This window comes from Lithobates pipiens, unplaced genomic scaffold (assembly GCF_037356315.1).
Source record: "Lithobates pipiens isolate NorthernLeopardFrog02 unplaced genomic scaffold, aLitPip1_a1.2 Scaffold_1, whole genome shotgun sequence".
NCBI classification, from domain to species: Eukaryota; Metazoa; Chordata; class Amphibia; order Anura; family Ranidae; genus Lithobates; species Lithobates pipiens.
Window position 1 is genome coordinate 23,071,775 of NW_027507685.1, and position 20,384 is coordinate 23,092,158.

Sequence of the window (20,384 nt, forward strand, 5' to 3'; positions counted from 1 at the left end):
GACTCTCTAGACATGCTCAGAAGCTTGCCACCTTTATTTTGTTAGCAGCTAAGAGAGCTATCCCTACACAGTGGCTATCACGTACCCCGCCCACTTTCCCCCAAGTCTTGCAGAACCTAGAACATATCGGCCGTATGGAAAAGCTTACAGCCATAGTCCAAGACACTATGCCTAAGTTCTCAATGATTTGGGATCTGTGGTATCGCTCTAAACTATATACTGCTACTTAATATAGTCTTCTGAGTTTGGACCTCCTACGCTGAGTTTGAGGCTCAAATTGCACGTTCACACTGTTCCATGCCCTTCTAAAGGAATGAAGTTTCCACATTTCCTGCTCACTGTCCTATGCCTATTTGATTGTGACGATTGCTGTTTTGTACCACAAATAATTGTTAATTAATGTGAGGATATACAGAATGTGCTGAAATATCCTACCCCCCCCCTCCTCTTTCTTCCCTCCCCTCTCCTCCCTCCCCTCTCCTCCCTCCCCCCTCGCTGTTTCTGATTTGTTTTATTTGATGGACTTACTGTTTATCTGTGCATTTATGCCAACACTTTGTCATTGTTATCTTTATATTTTCAATAAAAATACAATTTAAAAAAAAAAAAGAATGACCCATGTTTCTCCTATGGTGACTGTAACCCTCTTAGTTCACCCTCTCCAAGACCTATGAGCACACATGAAACACAGAGACCATAGAGGTCCAGTATTAGTGAAAAGGACTAATGTTCTACCTGCACCTGCTACAGTTCTCAAAAAGAATGATCAAAACAAGAAAATTGAGAACCCAAATCGCCAATGTCCAATACATAATAAATCACATCCATAAGGAAGGTATTGGCTTCATAAAGAAAACCCTACAAGAACATAAGGAACTTTTAAAGAAATTTGGATAAATGCTCTGCCTCCAAAGAACACTTTGCAAAGAACTGTAAAGTTATCATCAAATGTATAGAATGTGACAGTGAGGACCATGGTCAAGCTCTTCATCAATATCTGCGCAACTCTACTACGCCCACAATCTTCCTGAGGCAAAGCAAGGCGGGGAGCACACAGATCAAACAGCACCTTCCACCTCAGTGTTCTCTACATGTACAGAAGTCTGTGGAGAAGGACTCTGCGCTAAATCCTGTGCAATGATATTCTTGGTTCGTGTATACCCCAAAGGTCAACCTGAAAAGGCCATAAGACTGTATACTATTCTGGATGAACAGAGCAACAGATCTCTTGCAAGAACACAGTTTTTTGAACTGTTGAACATAACAGGAGATGCTCTACCTTATACACTAAGCACTTGTGCCTGCACTACAGAAGTCTTGGGTAGGAGAGCCAGCGGTCTTGTAGTTGTCCCCTGAATAACAATGTGGAAATATTCTTGCCCACCATCATGGAGTACACCCAGATGCCAAGCAGCAAGGAGGAGATCCCTACTCCTGAAGCTGCCTTTCACCATTCCAACTTGAAGGACATAGTCGACCAAATACCAGCCCTCAATGAAAGTGCAGATATCCTGCTGTTACTCGGCCTAGACATCTTAAGGGTGCACAAGGTTGGTCAGCAAATAAATGGTCTACATGATGCAGCATATGCTCAGTGTCTGGATCTAGACTGGGTCATCATAGGCAATGTCTGTCAAGACAAAGGCAGAAGGTCTTACTCAGTCTCTTCCTTTAAAACACATGTCATGTTAAATGGACAGACTACTTGTTCTGCACAATGACCACATCAATATAATGTGAAAAATAGACTGTTTGAAAAAGATGCACAATGGCACATCATACAAGATGATATCTCAGGACCCAGAAACCCAGTGGATCGTCTACTGGAAAGCTCTCCATGTCTGTTTTCACCCCTAGATAATCTTTCCTCATATGATGCAGACGCTGCCGATAGGATCTTGAAGCTGACAGCCCTGGGCACCGAGGACTACATTTTTTTTAAAAATGCATCACTGAGACGGCTCCCCTCTCCACTGCTCCTCCTTTGACTAGCAGAAGCCTCAAAACTAGCTTTTCCATGAGACTGTAACTTACCAGGGTCTGGAAAGGCATTACATAAACCCTTATTTAACCGCTTCCGCCCCAGAAGATTTTACACCCTTCCTGACCAGAGCACTTTTTGCGAATCGGCACTGTGTTGCTTTAACTGACAATTGCGTGGCCTTGCGACATTACACCCAAACAAAATTGACGTCCTTCTTTTTCCAACAAATAGAGCTTTTTTGGTGTATTTGATCACTTCTGAGGTTTTTATTTTTTGCACTATAAACAAAAAAGAACAATTTAAAAAAAAAGCAATATTTTTTACTTTTTGCTATAAAATCCCCAAAAACATATAAAAAAAACTATTTTTTTTCCTCAGTTTAGACTGCTATGTATTCTTCTACATAATTTTGGTAAAAAAATAAAATAAAAATCGCAATAAGCGTATATTGATTGATTTGCACAAAATAGGGGATCGTTTTATGCCATTTTTATTTTTTTATTTTTTTATTAGTATTGGTGGCGATCTGCGATTTTTATCATGACAGACACATCGGACACTTTTGACACTATATTGGGACCATTGTCATTTATACAGTGATCAGTGCTATATAAATGTACTGATTACTGTGTAAATGACACTGGCAGGGAAGGGGTTAAACACTATGAGACGATCAAGGGGTTAAGTGTGTCCTAGGGGGTGATTCTAACTGTGGGGGGATGGGCTACCACTGACATGACTGCGATCACTGCTCCCGATGACAGGGAGCAGTAGATCCATGTCATGTCACTAGGCAGAATGGGGAAAGGGCATATCCCCACCCTGTGGTTCCGTGACATCGGTTCCTGCGGGCCCAATCACATTGTAAGCGGCATGCCCACTAGCCCCACCAATTAAAGGGGACGTACAGGTACGCCCATTTGCCCACTGCTGCCATTATGCCAATGTATATCGGCGTGCAGCGGTCAGCAAGTGGTTAAGATGTCCTCAAGATATTTCATCCTGCAGAATTACCCAGTGTGCTGTGAACAAAATAAATTGTCCCTGACTATGCTTGCTGGACCACATGTCAACAGTAATGTGGACTTTATGGCTGACTGCCTTGCCCAATGATGCCAAAACACTGGCTTCCACATGATGGTACAGAACTGGAAGAGCCTTATGTGCAAAGAAATAGCATCTGGGAACCTGTCATTGTGGTACAACACATTCTGCAAATTCACAGAAGGGGGCAGAATCCACCAGACAGAAAAGCAAGATTTGTAATGCCAGCGATTTGGACAAGCTGGAATTTAGATGCTGGGACATGTGGGTCGCAGAATATATACAGTAATTGTTTCAAAGTAAAAAAGCTGGGGCAGAGAAATTTGCCTGCTATACAGTTTTGTGGTGTGTTGCTGTGACACCCTTAGCTATACCATCATCCCCATCAGTGAAGGCTGCTGAGAGGTGATGAAATATAGCGAGGGTAGACCTAAAAGGTGAAGAAGAGTGACGAGGATAAGAATTGCATGCTTTTTGTGTCGCTTCCTGGTGCTCTTGCCAACGGGCTGAGTGGTGGGAGGTTAAATGCCTTGTACAGCATGTGTTACCCAAATGGCTGGCGTTTTTGCCATGCTTGAGGCAAGATGTGATCAGCTGCACATGTGCTAAAAAAGGCCCACACACCTGAGCTGTGGGAAGTGAGCCGGGAGATAACAGCTCCAAAATCTGATAGAATAGGATGGCTGCTCTCTACTCTTTCATGATGGCTGCCTCTGGAGGACATCCTGCCTTGTTGGGGTTGTGTCTCGCCCTCATTTTCCCCCTGTGCTCTATCTGGCACCCAAGTTGTGTCAGTGAACTCATCATCATCATTCCCTCTATCCACATTATCACTGCAGCCAATTTGGCAATATGTTGCGGCTGGGGGAACATGACTGTCAATATGTTGTTTATACTGTAAGTGTTTTCCCCTCTCTGTAGGCTCATATTTCCACCTTCCCCATGTCATGGTAATAGGGTACGGATTCCCATGCGCAAGCGTACGGCGCTCTGGTGCACGATTGTGCGCAATAGGAATGCGCTACAGCGCATGCGCATGAGCCGCGCTATTGAGCAGCCCGCGCGCGCACGCAGGGCGTGACCTCTCGCTGACCTATAAAGGAAGTATTGGCATCCAAACACACTGCTGGTTCGTCGTCAGCTTCCTGTGATTCCCACGCTTGCTCTTGTGACTTACTCTGTCTTACCCGTTGTGACCCGGATTGCCTCATTGACCTTGCTGATCTTCTCCTGACCCCACCTCTGGCTTGACCTTGGACTCCCGCTCTCAGAACGTGTTTGACCCTCGGCCTGTACCTGGACTTGTCTGTTATCTCCTGTGATCTGCTACCTGTTGTCTTTTGATCTGAACTGTGCTTGACCCCCGTCCTTCTTCCTGGATTCTGCCTTTGCCTTACGGACTACTGTTGTTTCTGGACCCCCACAGGTCATCACCCACCAGCTCTGCCCAAGCTACCTGCTAGCAAGTGACTGTCCTACTGGTAGCTTGTGCCTCTTGGTGCAACCACCCTCTGTGCCATCTTCAGGGGTGGTCTGCGCCGAGTCGCAAAAGCGACCGCTCTCGGCATCTTGGCCTCGGTGAGTACATTTATATGATACCCCAAACCTCAGAACCAACATCAGAATCAAGTAATGCCTGTGCTTTGTCAAGGAGCAAGTGGGTTAATACTGTGTTCAAATAACTCCCCCATGCATGATGCTGGGGCTATGGCAGGAGTAGCTGTGAACAAGGAGGCAGAAAAGGCCACTCTGGCAGCCGCAGTAAACTGCATACTAGTTTCAGCTTGGGTCATAGAGGATGAGGAGGATGGTTTAGTAAGCCTGTCCACCACCTCCTCTGCATGCTGTGGCTGGATAGCGTGGGCAACGTCACAAAAAAGTGCTCCACCCAGCAGCCCCCCCCTCCTTGGAGCCTTGATGAACAGAGGATCTGTTCTGTTTTTTTGGACTACTAAAACAGAAACTATTGCCTGGTTCTGTTTTAGTTATGGAGTACAAACCTGGTCTAAGTCAGTGTTAGACTAGGGAAGGGAGGCACCTCGGTGCCTATTAGGAAAATGTTTTTTCTGTATGTACAGGAAGGGTTCAGCTCTGCCCCCTCCCTCTTGTCAATCATCTGGGACACGTGACAGGTCCCAGATGATTGCGTGGCCAATCACGGCACCGCTCATGCATTCGCAGTGGGTGCCCAGTTGTGAAGCCACAGCTGGGTGCCCACAGTTAAAATTCAGGCGCTGCTGAGCGGATGGGCAGACGATCCCTCGCATCGCTGGACCCTGGGACAGGTAAGTGTCCGATTATTAAAAGTCAGCAGCTGCAGTATTTGCAGCTACTGACTTTTAATAATTTTTTTTTTAAATGGCAACACCACTTTAAAGCCCATTGTCATCATGTAATACTTCTTAAAGAGACACATTTCATTAGGCAGCAAATTACTGGCACTTAGGAAGCCGTGGATCCAGAAAGCTTACCATGCCTCCTACTCCACCTTTGCCTGAGGGGTGTCCATATTGATTAGCAAGTCTTTCCTTGTGTGGTTGAGCATGTTTATATGGACCCCAAGTCTTTCCTTGTGTGGTTGAGCATTTTCATATGGACCCCCAGGGCAAATATGTTATAGTTGTGTTCACTTTGTGGAGCCAACATTATATTATTGCATGTTTATATCCCTCCTCCTTTCTCCCCGGGGGTACTGTATACTATTCTGGAGAGGTTTACCCTCGTACTGTCTTGCTAAATTGCTGCTCATGGGTGATTTTAACACAATACTAGCTCCTGACCTTGATAGGCCCAGTCCTCCCAACATTTTTCCACTGATTTTATTACCTGGGCTCAGGCTATGGGTGTTGTGGAGGTTTGGAAATGGAAACATCCCACTGCCAGATCTTACACTTGTTTTTCCTCCACATACAAAACAGCCTCCCCCATTGATCTGGCCTTTGCAAACCCGACCATGATGTCAAATGTGTTGGGTGCCTCATATCTCCCCAGTGGACTCTCAGACCATTGTTCATTGGCCCCATCTATCTGATCACCCTGCTCCCACAACTCTGCCCTTTGGCACCTGGGATCTCACTGGGTGGCTGGCCCTGACCTAGTGGATACCATTACTCCACTCCTCATGGAGTACTGGTTGATCAACTCCGAGTTGTCTTCTCCAGAAGTTACCCGAGACACTTTCAAAGCATTTACCCCTGGGCAATATATTTCATCCATAGCCGCAGTCCGTAAGGAACAAGCGACTGTCACCACCACCCTTCAGGATGCAGTTAAAACCCTTACCAAGGCCTACAATATGAAACCGGCAGACTCAATTTGACTTACTTAATGCTAAGAAACGCAAGCTTCACCTAAACTTGGCTAAAGTCACTGTTTTGGACCTATACAATAATAAACAGAGGTTTTTCAAGGAGACCGTAATGGGTGCCCAATGTTAGCACAATAGGACTAGCCCTTGACCCTGTTACTAAAAATTAGGACCCCCTCAGGGGATTCGGACTCTTCCTTGTCTCTCTATTTTAGATGCTTTTTTTCAATGCTATAGGTCCCTGTACACTTTGGTTTTGTCTCTTGACTTTCAACCTGTGGACCCCCTCAGGGGATTCGGACTCTTCCTTGTCTCTCTATTTTAGATGCTTTTTTTCAATGCTATAGGTCCCTGTACACTTTGGTTTTGTCTCTTGACTTTCAACCTGTGGACCTAGCTCCCTTGCTGGATCCTTTGGCCCTTGGCTGGCTGCTGGATGCAGAAGGTGAGGCCATGGTGAGACCAATTACCCCAGATGAGCTCCTGGTAGTGACTAGATCCTTTCCAGCAGGAAAATCCCCTTGTCCAGATGGTCCCTCATCAAATTCTACAAAGCTAATGGGGACCTCCTTGCTCCCATTACTCCCAATGTCTAAAGCCGCGTACACACGTAGCCGTCTGACCGACGTACTTAGTCTGGCGGACTTCCCGCCAGACTGTCCGTCGGACTTTCCAAACGGGCTACTTGCCCACACACGGCACTTTTTCAGCGGACTAATACGGCGTACTAAGTCCGCCGTACTATCCGCCCTACTTTTGAAATGAACGGACTCGCCCACACACGCGAAGGAAAGTCCGCTCATTTCGAGCGCGTCTCCAGGTAGGCGGGGCCGCGGAGACGTCGCTGGCCCCACCGCCTGGTATGGACTTAAAGGGGAACCCCAACGCCGAAAAAAAATCGGCGTGGGGGTCCCCCCAAAGTCCACAACAGACCCTTGTCCGAGCACGCTACCCGGCCGGCCAGGAAAGGAGGGGCGAGCGAGCGCCCCCCCCCCCCTCCTGAGCCGTACCAGGCCGCATGCCCTCAACATGGGGGGTGCCTTGGGGAAGGGGGGGCCACGCGGCGACAGAAGAACCGAAGAGGGGGACAAGACCCCTAAAGTCGGAAGAAGAGGCCGCGGCGACGAAGAAGAATGCTGGGCTCCTCCGCTAGTAAAAGAGCTACAAGAAGATAGCGGAGGAGTCCGGCGAGAAGTCCCCCGAAGACGGAAGACCCCCGGAGCTGTGCAATAAATTATTTTATCTTGTGTGTTGTGTTTTTTTTTGTACTTTATTTTACAGGTGAATGGGCAGGGGTACATTGTACCCCATACTCATTCACATAGGGTGGGGGCCGGTATCCGGGGGGCCCCCTTATTAAAGGGGGCTCCCAGATTCCGATAAGCCCCCCACCCGCAGACCCCGAAACCAACGGCCAGGGTTGTTGGGAAGAGGCCCTTGTCCTCATCAACATGGGGACAAGGTGCTTTGGGGTGAGGGGGCCGCGTGGCCCCCCCTTCCCAAAGGCACCCCCATGTTGAGGGCACGCGGCCTGGTACGGCTCAGGAGGGGGGGGGGGCGCTCGCCCCTCCTTTCCTGGCCGGCCGGGTAGCGTGCTCGGACAAGGGTCTGTTGTGGACTTTGGGGGGACCCCCACGCCGATTTTTTTCGGCGTTGGGGTTCCCCTTTAAGTCCATACCAGGCGGCGGGGCCAGCGACGTCTCCTTTGCGGGCCCCGCCTACCTGGAGACCCTGCTCGAAATGAGCGAACTTTTCTCCGGGCGGGAAAAGTCAGTTCATTTCAAAAGTACGGCGGACTGGCATACACACGGCCGGATTGTCCGCCGAAATGCGAGTCCGGCGGGAAGATTGGAGTGTAAAACTACATTCTAAGTCCGCCGTACTTTCGGGTCAAAAAAGTATGCCGGAGGCTACACACGGGGGGATTGTTTGGCGGACTTGAGTTTGCCGGACTTTTCCACTCGCTTGTTTGATCGTGTGTACGCGGCATAACAGACAGAGCCCTCCCAGCCACCATGAGCCCTGCTCATCTTGTGCTAATCTATAAACTACCCAAGGACCCCACCTTCTGTGCCTCCTATAGACCGATTTCTCTCCTCAATACTGACCTTAAAATTCTTACCAAATTGCGTTACATTTACCATTTTACTTACTGTCATTGAAACTGACCAAACTGGTTTTATGGCCCACAGAGCAACGGATATTAACTTGCGGAGATTACCCACTAATATACACGCCTGTCATCTTAACATAGGCTCCAGGGTGGTGGCCTCCCTGGAAATAGAGAAGGCCTCTGACACAGTGGAGTAGCCTTTCCTGTTGGAGGTGCTTCACAGGATGGGCTTCCCCTAGTTTTCATCAAATGGATACAGGTTTTATACAAACATCCCTAATCAGCTATTAGACTTAGGGTGTCCTGTCAGAATCCCTCCCATTATCCAGAGGCACCCGGCAGGGCTGCCCTCCATCTCCAGCCTCATTTGCCATTAACCCGGTGGTGGAGGGCCTTCGTACTTTCCCGCATATCAAAGGACTGCATGTTGGTTGGCTGGGTGGCACTGTATGTGGATGACCTACTATTATTTCTAAACAATGTTGGGCTCATACCTACAAGGGGCTTTACAAGTCCTAAATGTGTTCTCCTTGGTCACGGGCCTTAAGGTTAATTGGGCCAAATCTCTATTATTTCCCACAGACCCTGCAGCTTGTTCTGGGGCCCCTCCCAACCTTTGCCTGGGTTGAAATTTCCAGACAAGGCTCAGACTACCTGTTCTTAAATCTAACCCTGATAACACAAGAGGTCAAGTTAAAACTAAAGGCATGGGAGTCTCTTCCCCTATCCATAGGATGCATCAACCTGCTTAAAATGAAGGTCTTACTAAAATTCCCTTATTTCTTTCGCCATTCCCCAACCTGGATACCCTAATCCTTCTTTGTAAAGCTGAATAAATTATTCTTCTCTTTTCTCTGGGACCCCCAAACCCCAAGATACAGATGGTCCACAGTTATGCATCCTACAACTCAAGGTGGCCTGGTCCTTCCTGATTTACACAAATATTTTTTGGCTACCCAGCTTGTTATGGCAGCTTGGTGGCTAAACCCTGATGTTACTATACCATCTGTAATGGTTGAGGAGGCTGTGGTGGATTCCCTGGGAGGTATAGAAATTCCTTATATTCCATGGTCCTCAGATCCCTCACCAATTAACACCTTCTATGCTCACCACTATCCGAGCTTGGGGGGCCGGTTTTAAATGTGAAAGTTACCCTAAACAAGCAGTTTCCTATAACGCCCCCCTGTGGCATAATCCCAATTTACACCACTTCAAAAAAACAACTGGAGCCTTAAGCCTGTACCAAATTCACCATTAAATGATCTCCCAGATTATAGTCAACTGATCCCTGGCCCCTTTATGCTTATTTTCTTCCAAATTCAATATCCCTGAAACCTATTTGTTTCGCTTTTTCCAACTCTCCCATGCCTTTAGTAGTCAATTCTCCCACTCCGGTCCTCAGGTACAATCAGCATTGGAGATCTGAATGTTGGACGAAATCTACCTCTCAGTTATATACTCACTTAGTGTTCATATCCTTGCTTGTCCTGGAAGGCCTTAGGGCTAGATAGCAAAGAGACATCCCAGAGCTTGACAATGACTGGGATGATATATGGGATCTTCCCTTCGATGCCATAGTCTCCCTACGGGACCGATTAATCCAATTCAAGCTGGTCCACTGGCCCATATTTTCTGGACCTGCCCGGTCATTGTTGGGCTCTGGGAGGAAGTATCGGCTCACTCACCTGGTCAGTGCCATACCCCTACATGCTGTCCAAGTGTCCATGTGTATTCTAGGTGTTGTTGAAAACTTAGTTCCCACTGTATTGGGACACACCCTGATTGGCCTCCTGTTTTATGCCAGGAAGGCCATTGTGCTGGAAGAAGCCCCCCATCTCTCCCATTTTGGAAACAGCTGATAAATAATAGTTTACCGCTTTACAGAGACACCTATAATCACAGGGGCTGTCCTAAAAAATATGAAAAAAAAAATATGGCAAAAAAGGTTGGTGGAGCCCTCTACGGCTACCGAAGGGCCTTCAGCTTAATGTGCCATATGGACTCCATTATCTAATTAAACAGTAGTCTTAAACTTTCTACGTTCAGACCTGCATTGATTTAATATATAGAAGTGGTTGCCCGTGTCACCATCTGACCTAAGGGAGCTAGGACTCCTTTTCCTGTGATGTGACCCCTCTTATGGTCTTGATACATATAACTCTGCCATCCATTGTGTAAGGTATTGCCCTGCAAGGGTCACTGCAACACTAATGTTTATTGTGTGTATCTGTTAAATGTTGATGACATACAAAACAATAAAAAAAAAAAAAAAAAAAAAAAAGTTATGTAATGCCTTCTAAAACACTGCACAACTCAGACACACTCCACTGACACATTACAATATACTGCAGTAAAACTGCACTGACGTACTACAATATACTGCAGTAACACTGCACTGATGCACCACACTGATGCTGCACTATCACTATATCCACCCTACAATGACACTCTACACTCACAATAGAATCCCAATAGCACACTATAGCATACTAACTTGCTGGTAGCAATGAACAGAGCCTTGTTCTACCTATCGCCACTCCAACATCACACTGCAAATTGCTCCTCTAGGAAGGAACCTTTTATAGTGTGGGTGGGTCTATGAGCAATGAGCCATGATTGGACCAAGTCATCATGACTTATTCCAATCATGGCTCTCACCCGTGTCAGAGCCATGATGTCTGTGCCCGTGTTATAAACATACACCCCATAATTTACCCACTTCAGCCCCGGAAGATTTGGCTGCTCAATGACCAGACCATTTTTTGCGATTCGCCAATGTATCGATTTAACTGACAATTGCGCAGTCATGCAATACTGTACCCAAACAAATATGACGTTCTTTTTTTCCCACAAAAAGAGATTTCTTTTGGTGGTATTTGATTGCCTCTGCGGTTTTTATTTTTTGCTCTAGAAACAAAAGAAGAGCAACGATTTTGAAAAAAAACGTTTTACTTTTTGCTATAATAACTATCCCGCATTTTTTATCAAAAAAAAATGTTTTCCTCAGTTTATGTATTCTTCTACATATTTTTGTTAAAAAAAAAAAAAAAAATCGCAATAAGTGTATATTGATTGGTTTGCACAAAAGTTCTAGCGTCTGAAAAATAGGGGATAGATTTATGGCGTTTTTATTATTATTTGTTACTAGTAATGGAGGTTATCTGCGATTTTTATTGGGACTGCAAAATTATGGCAGACACATAAGACCCTTTTGACACATTTTTGAAACCATTGACAATCATACAGCAATCAGTGCTATAAAAATGCACTGATTACTGTGTAAATGTCACTGGCAGGGAAGGGTTAACACTAGGGAGCGATCAAGGGGTTAATTTTTTTCCATATGTGTGTTTCTAACTCTGGGGTGATGGGACTGTCTAGGAGGAGAGAGAGAGAGCAGTGTTCATACATAGTATCGCGGAAGTGGGAGCCCGGTGGTCATCGCACCTGCTGGGTACTCACATCAGCTCCGGGCACATGCTGTGTGCATGCCCCTAGTGGCCAAAAGGCGAAGCACCGTAAGGTAACATAGTTTTGCCCAGCTGTGCCATTCTGCCCCCAGTAAAACTGCAGCAGCTGGTCGGCAATCGGTTATGCTGTATAATAAAAGGTTAAATCAATCATGGGGAAGGGGGAAAAGGAAATAAAAAATACATAAAAAATTCTATAAAATGAGTGTTCCCTAATGCCCCTGCTGCATTGAGCACATATACATACATCAAGACTCAATTGTAAACCTTATTGTTAAGCAAAAATTAATCTATATGACACACAACTAAAAATCTTTGGAACAGACAAAAACATATTTGAAAAAAATATAACGAGTGAATATGGAAAAGGTCACAACAGTATAGGTGTTCCGATGAGACAATGCTATAGATCAGTGATGGCAAACCTCGGCACCCCAGATGTTTTGGAACTACATTTCATCTGATGCTCATGCATTCTGCTGTGTAGGTCAGCATCCTGGGAAATGTAGTTCAAAAACATCTGGGGTGCCAAGGTTCGCCATCACTGGTATAGGTGCTCTGCGGGGGTCAAGCATTATTAATACATAAGTTATATCGAAATGTGCTGGGCAGAGCTAACGCACGTAGTGTTCCCATGCCTATCTAGATTGTACTATCTGGAGACACTTGTTACACTGCTTGGAAATGTTTTCATAACTCACATGTGAGTAGTTTTACACTTTGCTTTTAATAAAAGTTTCTTACAGATTCACACTATGTGTGCATTTCTATTTAAATTGTATGGTGAAATCTGACTTTATAATCGTTTCCATGTATATAGAATATACGACTGGGGTATGGCAGATCCCACAAGAATCTGACCAGACAACATGGGTCCAAGCACTTTATGGCAGGATATTATTTACAGGCTGATTTGAGTCCATAATAGACTCAGTTCACTCTGGTAAGAGCCCATTCCCTACATTGGTGACGGCTGACGTAGTGATTGTGGATTTTTTCTGAAGTAGACACCTTCATTCACACAGTAGTGCACGCATTATTAGATTAGGATCATTTGTCAGGGAACTCATCATGTGAATGTCCGTCCCTGTGTAGCAGCGGTTCACCTTCGTTCTAGGCGCCATGCGCAGTGTCCCCGTCAGAGGCGTAGGAGTTCCGGAACGAACGGACGCACGCTGGTCCGAACACGTGGACGTGCACCAATCCGAAAACGCAGACGCAACCCGCGCAAACCGAACGTATGTACGTACTCACGCACGTACGGCCACTTCCACCAATCCTGGCACAACTCTCCCTATATAAATGGGATCCTGGCCTGATACCAGTGCTGGATCGTCTTCAGCTATTCCTGAGACACCTGATCGTTGTTGGTTCCTGTGACCTTGTTCCTGATTACCCGACACGTTCGCCTATTCCTTTGGATACTCCTCGTTACTATCTCCTGGACTATTACTGACCTCGGCTTGGACTTATTACTTCGGCTTGCTTCCTGATTTTGTACCTTACTGCCAGCACGTTACCAGACCCTTGCTCGTCCTTGACTACGCACCTGCCTTTCGTTCCTGTACCTCATTGCCAGCCAGTTGCCGACCTTGCTTGTTCCAGACGTGTAGTGTTTCCTTTACGCCTGCTGGGCTTCCGCTGTATTCCTCCGTGATCAACCTACACCTCTTCCTCCGTGAGGACCCAACATCTCCAGGCCTTCAACTTCAACCTGCAGGCACCTGCACCCTTTCGCTGTCTTCACACTCCCTGTTCCCACCTCCAGGGGTGTGGAGACCGGAACCGTGCAAGAGGCCACCCTCAACAGTCTGACTCTGCTGTAAGGTACGTGACACCGTTATCCTCATTACATGCACTTAAGGTGGACTTTTAATATTTTTTCATTATTGCACTAAATTGGTGTGTGTTATACATTATTTATAGCGCGACTAATTATGTTTATAATCAAACAACTTTTTTCTGATCAAAAACAGCAACAAAGTTTGGTAAAATACTTACATTGTATATAGATTGCCCAGAGAGGATTGTTTTTTTTTTTTAACAAAAATAGGATTACCCTTTAAATTTCATTTGTTTGTTCTAAGTAGTCAGAGAAATAAAAGAAAAATTACTGACTGACTGCTGCAGATAACTGCACTCTGCACATTGCTCTCTTCACAATGTCAATTGCTTTGACAAGTCAGATGTACTTTTGAAGAAAAATGCTTTGCACAGGCTCTAACTTTGTACATTGTATACTTATAGCTGTCTAAATATATCAAACTATAATATCACATACTTTTGAAATATACTATATTAATTAAACTGACAAATGAACCATATAAAAGGCATGCATTTAAATATATGCCAAGGATGCAGATTGCAAAAAAAAAAAAAATTAAACATATTCATATAATTTTTCTTTTGCTGCTCCACAATTCAACAGCGTCATTTCCTTTCCTGACTTTCCCCAGCAAATAGCTCTGCATTACTGTTTTCTTAAAGAAAAACAGATTTGTTTCCTCAGTGTGTGTTTTCCGGGTTGTGCTGAATGTGAAGTTTCCTGTGTTTGTCATGAAGACTCACACTTCCAGCTTTGCAAAGGGCTGACACACACTGACAAGCCTTCGACATGCCACCACAGTGCTTTCCCTGCTACAAAAGTTAAAGGGATAAAACTTTTTTTTTTGCACTGTGAAAAGCAGAAGAGAGATGGCAAGAATGCTGACAACCAAGAGCCTGGACTATATTGACTTGGCATCTTTGAGAGTAAGTTGATGATTGTTGCTATTTTTAGTTGGGCAGTCTGTACGGGCTAAGACTGCCAATTAAAGGACAGTTAATTTGGGGATGCACAAGATGCTAAAGCGTTTTTTCAGCAACAGGGACGCACAAGGAAAAAAGGGGTTAAAACAGAAACTGATGCCTGTGGGAACTTTGAGTGTGATTAACTAGCTTGTGAAGTTCTTATCGCATTTGGACAATAAAGCAAAGATTTCAGGCTTTTGCTTTTAAGATTGTTTTTAAGTGTTTCCTCTATGCGCATGTCAGGCAGACTTTGGAGTGGAATTTTAGTGTAAAGACAGACAACATGCTGAAAATAATAGTGGCTAAATAACATGTCATTGCGGGGAAATGTATCTCTGTATCGTGTACTTATAAGCTTGTTTAGTAACACTATCCGAAAAAAATGTCTTGTGCTGCAGTCCAATTTTATCCATCTTTCAAGCAAGATAAAGGCAGGCTGTCAGTCAATTGATATGTGCAGCACAGACAGACAGTGGTTATTTCTAGAATTATCATTAAGGCTGTGTAGAGCAGGGGTACTAATCAAGAGTATACACAGGGTCATCACACTCATGTATATTTTTTATTTTTTTTCTTGTGCCATCACTATCACTCTATAATGTTTTCTTGTTCATAAAGAAATAGTGCCCTTGCATATAGGAAAACCGCAGCATAAAATATTTGCACATTTAAGTTACTAAAAACACAGCAGGAAAAAAAAACACACCCACACAAAATCTTGGACCGCATCAGATGTGGTTTTCAGAACGTCATGTCATTCAAAATAAACATTTACTTGTAAATCATTGTGTAAAGATGCAACAGTAATGAAAAATTTAAGCACCCCGAGATGCCTGTGCATATGTCCCAAAGCCTTTGCATACCAAGCGCAATTTGACATGCAAATGTAGACTTTAGGAAGCCCCCCATCACCTCCCAATTCCCATAACTATCACTCTTAACTCTTGGTGCTTAAACGTCATGGTTTGTAACCAATAATTGTGAATGTGTGCTGCATTGGATTGAGGCTGTGGCCAATATTTTTGTGTTTTAAGGGAAGTGGTTTATTAGTGACAGCTCTGAAGATTAATTTTCTAAATAGGGGGGTTATGTGCGCTTATTCTTGCTGCAGCAACTTGTTTGCAGAACTGCCACCATTAAGTCTCAGAACACAGACAATGCTGCCGTATTCTACCACTCATGTATTTTGGTAACAGAACGAATACACAGGGAACCTCATAACAAACTATCAACACACAATTAATTGTGGCAATACATGGACACCCAGTAGAAATATACACGAGCATTTGCGGAAATACACAAACTGTCAAGTTCTCCTGAAAAAATTCTACCTTTGCTTCAGGGCGCAGAGGGAAAAAGTCAACACCCCAAGGGGTAAAGCACCATCTTCTCCCTGCGACCACACATATCCAGCACCAAATTATAGGTACTGTTTACACAATTACTATACATATACATGATTGGGGATTGATAATATATTTGTTAAGGTTTACCTTGCTTTTGACCTGAGTAGTTTGTAGTAGTTTATATTTAAATTGTTTGTTTTTTGTTGGGATTGAACCACATCAGTTTGAGCATTCATATATGCATTAATTTGGCAGTTGGAATTATAAATATTTTCAATTTAAATTGTGTATTTTGTCAGTTTCCGAATTGTATTTTTGGGGATTTGGTAGGATGCACAAGGCCAACTTTGATACACAAGTAAGGTCATATTTATTGACCAATTGCAAAGAAATAAAAGCATACCTGTGGATTTGATTAAAAGGGTATACCATCTGTGTGGGGATATTATAATGCAATAATCAGGACATGATTAGTTTACTTTTTTTGGTATCCCTTTACTAGCATCCTACCCCTGTAAAACCTAAAGTCTACTAAAATATAAATAGCCACTGGACTGTTGTGGCCCAGCCTCACCTGTTTCCCTCTTTACCCTATTGGCAAGTGGACACATTCATTATACTTTATAGACAACAATGAGGCAAATGGACCAGGACAGGGTAAGCCACAATTAAACCATACAGGACTGATGGCATTTTGCATTGTAAAGTGTCTCAAATCTTAATGGTAATGCTCTAGAAATAAATTAAATTACTAAATATGTAGGTACTGGGAAGCATTTGCATTATGGCCCTGCAGCTGGTTTATTCTCTTCATCAGGCTCACTAAAGAGTGCACTTCTGGTATCTCAACTTCCCCTGCATCCTGGATTTACATAGGACAGAAGGCTGTGCAGTCTAAAACAAAAAAGAATGGCTTTGGTTAATTTTCAGATGGATCATCTGGCGCAAAGTTTACCATGTGGATTGAGTTTCTTAAATGATCAGTCAGATCACTTCAAATGTGCTTTGTTTTCAAGGGAATGACTGTGGTCTGCCAAGCAACCAATGTGGCCTATTTGTGTATGTGAGCAATACATACATTGGCTCTGCTTTTGGAATAATGCTCTAAAACTTTAGGAAAAAAAAAATCATATAAAAGAATAGAATATTTCAATATAAAATTGTGTCATCTGTAAAAAAACAAAAAACAAAAAAAAACTAGGAAAGCAGAATTCCCATCTAGGTAAAAAGATAGATAATATTTTATAGATGGAAGTAGTGGAAACAACTCATATTAGTGCCTCCTTTAATTGCAGCTCCAAAACTCTATTGGCCCACTAACTTTTGTAAGTTGTGGCAATGTGTGCTAAATTATTATTATTATTCAGGATTTATATAGCGCCAACAGTTTGTGCAGCGCTTTACAATATGAGGGCAGACAGTACACTTACAATACAAATCAATACAGGAGGGATCAGAGGGCCCTGGTCGTTAGAGCTTACAATCTAGATGCACATTATCATGTGTTACCATAATTATTGACAATGGACCTGCTCTATGTGTGATGCCATTTATTGTGAAAGGCAACTTAATGTATTGTATAGTAGAGCCAATTGCACCGCTGCACACCACAACGCATATACTATACTATGGGAGCCTGCCAGCACCTGAAACTATTAGCAGTCATTTGCAAGCAAATGTTCATGCAGCGATTACCTGCAGATGATTGTCCCTTGATGCAGACAGTCCACGATCGGGGACAATCATGTTCAGGTATTCACTGCATGAGCGATAACATGCAAACGGCCATGAACAGCTGCAGGCACTATCAGGCCCCCATTGCTTTCTATGGTCTTCCTGCCCACATCTAATCAAAGAGAACCCTGCTGACTCTCCTGCACGTAACTGGAAATGGCTCAATTTGCAAGTTTGAATGAGGCCTTATAGGAAACCTTCTCTTTGAGAAATGTCTGCAATTGTTCATCCTTCTCCTTCTGATATTGACTTAGAGCATCAAACTCAGGGATCAACATGACAGCTAAGATGAGCAAGAGAAAGAGGCAGCAAAGGGTACCTGTATGTTTTTCTGATGACAGGTTTTCTTTAGGGAAATCCGTACAGAGTGAATTGTGGTGGCAGTCACTGCTGACCTCCTCCTGATAATGCTAGTTGCCAGTCTGCTTCTAGTTTTAGTGATTTAGTTTTACTTTTTTTTCTAGGCATTTGTAGAAATTTTTGACAGTTATATAGCAAAGGGAAAAGAAAAATGATCAATGCCACTGATAAAAGAAAGCAAGCATGTGGTAAAGCAAACAATGTTGGACATCCAGTTTTGAACATTAAATACTAACATAAACGTAAAAATGCACATATTCACAAAATCATTGTATAGAAAGGTAGATTGCAATATCAAACATACATGCAACAATATGGTGGGAAAGTATGATAAAAGTCCGGGAGCACTTTTGTTTAGAGGGATTTTACAGCTTGTAGGGTGTTTAAGCAATTGTACTACAGGAGTAACACTGGAGATTTCGATATAGTAACGATGGTGTCAAAGGTGACGTAGGGAAGTCCCATGCACTAGAGGGGCTGAAGTGACAATCAAAGATGTATCAGTCATGAGATTGTAATTAGGGGTAAAGAGCCATGAGGGGAAGGCAGAAGGTGGAAGAAAAAATGAGGGGGGGGCAGAGAAGGATGCGCTGGGCAGTAATGATTTTTTGTAGGCAGCTATTAGAATAGAGCTATGATTTAGGAGAAAGAATTTTGATGTTTTAGGGAATGGATAATCTGTGAATTTTTGGGCAATTTTGTGAACCCGCTTCCATAAAGTATCAAGGAGTGAACAGGACCACAAAATACGCAACATTATATAAAATATTAGTGCGCTAAAGTCAATTGTGGTCAAAAAATGATAGAAATAACCTTCCCAAAGGTTTCCAATAAACACTTTGCATAATCATATATATATTTACGTATATTTAGCGCACTAATATTTTATATAATTTTATGACGTATTGAGGAATCAATTTTTTTGGTGCAGCTTTTTTCAGCATAGGAACTGGTGTGGTTTAGGGATACGATTAATATTATTGTACTCATATCAGCGCTTAAATATATTTCTTAATTTTTTTAAAATACGCAACATATCACCTCTACCTTATTCACACTTCTAGCATGTGGCTAGATAAATGGAATGTAACAGGAGCTCAATACCAGATGTATACATATGTCTCGTATTTGTTACATACAGAGAATGTGAATGACATGGTGTGAATCTTTGTATGGGCTTCAGCAGAAAAAGTAGCCCCTAGCACCTGTTCCCAGTGTGAATATGAGTCTCTTAATCCACACGGTCTGTGTTTGGGGACTCACTCCCACATCAATGTCAAGTTTGGAGCAGTGACTCTGTCCATGCAGCCACTGCATCCCAATTGACATAAATGGGACTCCCTGCATGGGGATGTATGCAACCCCTGTGCATCCTATGCCTGTGTGGGTAAACACGAACCTCACATGGGTGCCCGAGGGCCCCATGCCACTAGGGGGCCCCATCAGGATTGCCAGCCTCAGTAAAACCAGGGACAGTATGTAAAAATGTGTGTTTTTTTTTTACATCTGTCTCTGAAATGTCCCTTACCAACATCCTTTTGGTTTAAAAATCCAGAGATTATAGCTGCCCCCCCACCTCTCCAGTAGCTTCTCAGCCAATAGAAACATGTTTGTGTATACTGTGTGATTGTATACTGTGTGTGTGTGTTTGTGTATACTGTGTGGCCCCATAATCTCCGATTGCCTGGGGGCCCCATAATCTCATATTGCCCGGGGCCCCATGAGTTGTCAGTCCGTCCCTGGTGGTCACCATTATTTTCCAGCACTGCCTTAACCCTCTTAGTCATGGAGGTCACCAGAGCTTCACAGGTTACCAATGGAGTCATCTTCCACTCCTCCATGACGGAACTGGTGGATGTTAGAGACCTTGCGCTCCTCAACCTTCCGTTTGAGGATGTCTCACAGATGCTCATAAGGGTTTAGGTCTGGAGACAAATTTACACTGTTATACAAGCTGTACACTTACTACTTTACATTGTAGCAAAGTGTCATTTCTTAGTGTTGTCACATGAAAAGATATAATAAGATATTTACAAAAATGGGAGGGGTGTACTCACTTTTGTGAGATACTATACATATATACAGTGGCTTGAATAAGTATTCATAACCCTTGAAATTTTCCACATTGTTATGTTACAACTAAAATACCGAAATGTATTTAATTGGGATTTTATTTGATAGACAAACACAAAGTGGCACATAATTGTGAAGTGGAAAGAAAATGATAAATGGTTTT

General features: G+C 43.7%; 1 protein-coding gene and 1 long non-coding RNA gene across 3 annotated transcripts in view; one reads left to right on the forward strand and one right to left on the reverse strand.

Annotated features, from left to right (window-relative positions):
• LOC143986179 (uncharacterized) overlaps positions 1 to 20,384 on the reverse strand; it is a 457,706-nt gene that overhangs the window by 167,472 nt on the left and 269,850 nt on the right. The gene's annotated exons all lie outside the window — the stretch shown is intronic.
• Positions 14,471 to 20,384, forward strand: part of NRK (Nik related kinase) — a 406,388-nt gene continuing 400,474 nt past the window's right edge. For both annotated transcript variants that reach the window (XM_077484749.1, XM_077484758.1), the window contains exon 1: positions 14,471 to 14,669. In XM_077484749.1, coding sequence (XP_077340875.1) covers positions 14,613 to 14,669 — 57 coding nt within the window. In that variant the 5' untranslated portion in view covers positions 14,471 to 14,612. The remainder of the gene's footprint in view (positions 14,670 to 20,384) is intronic.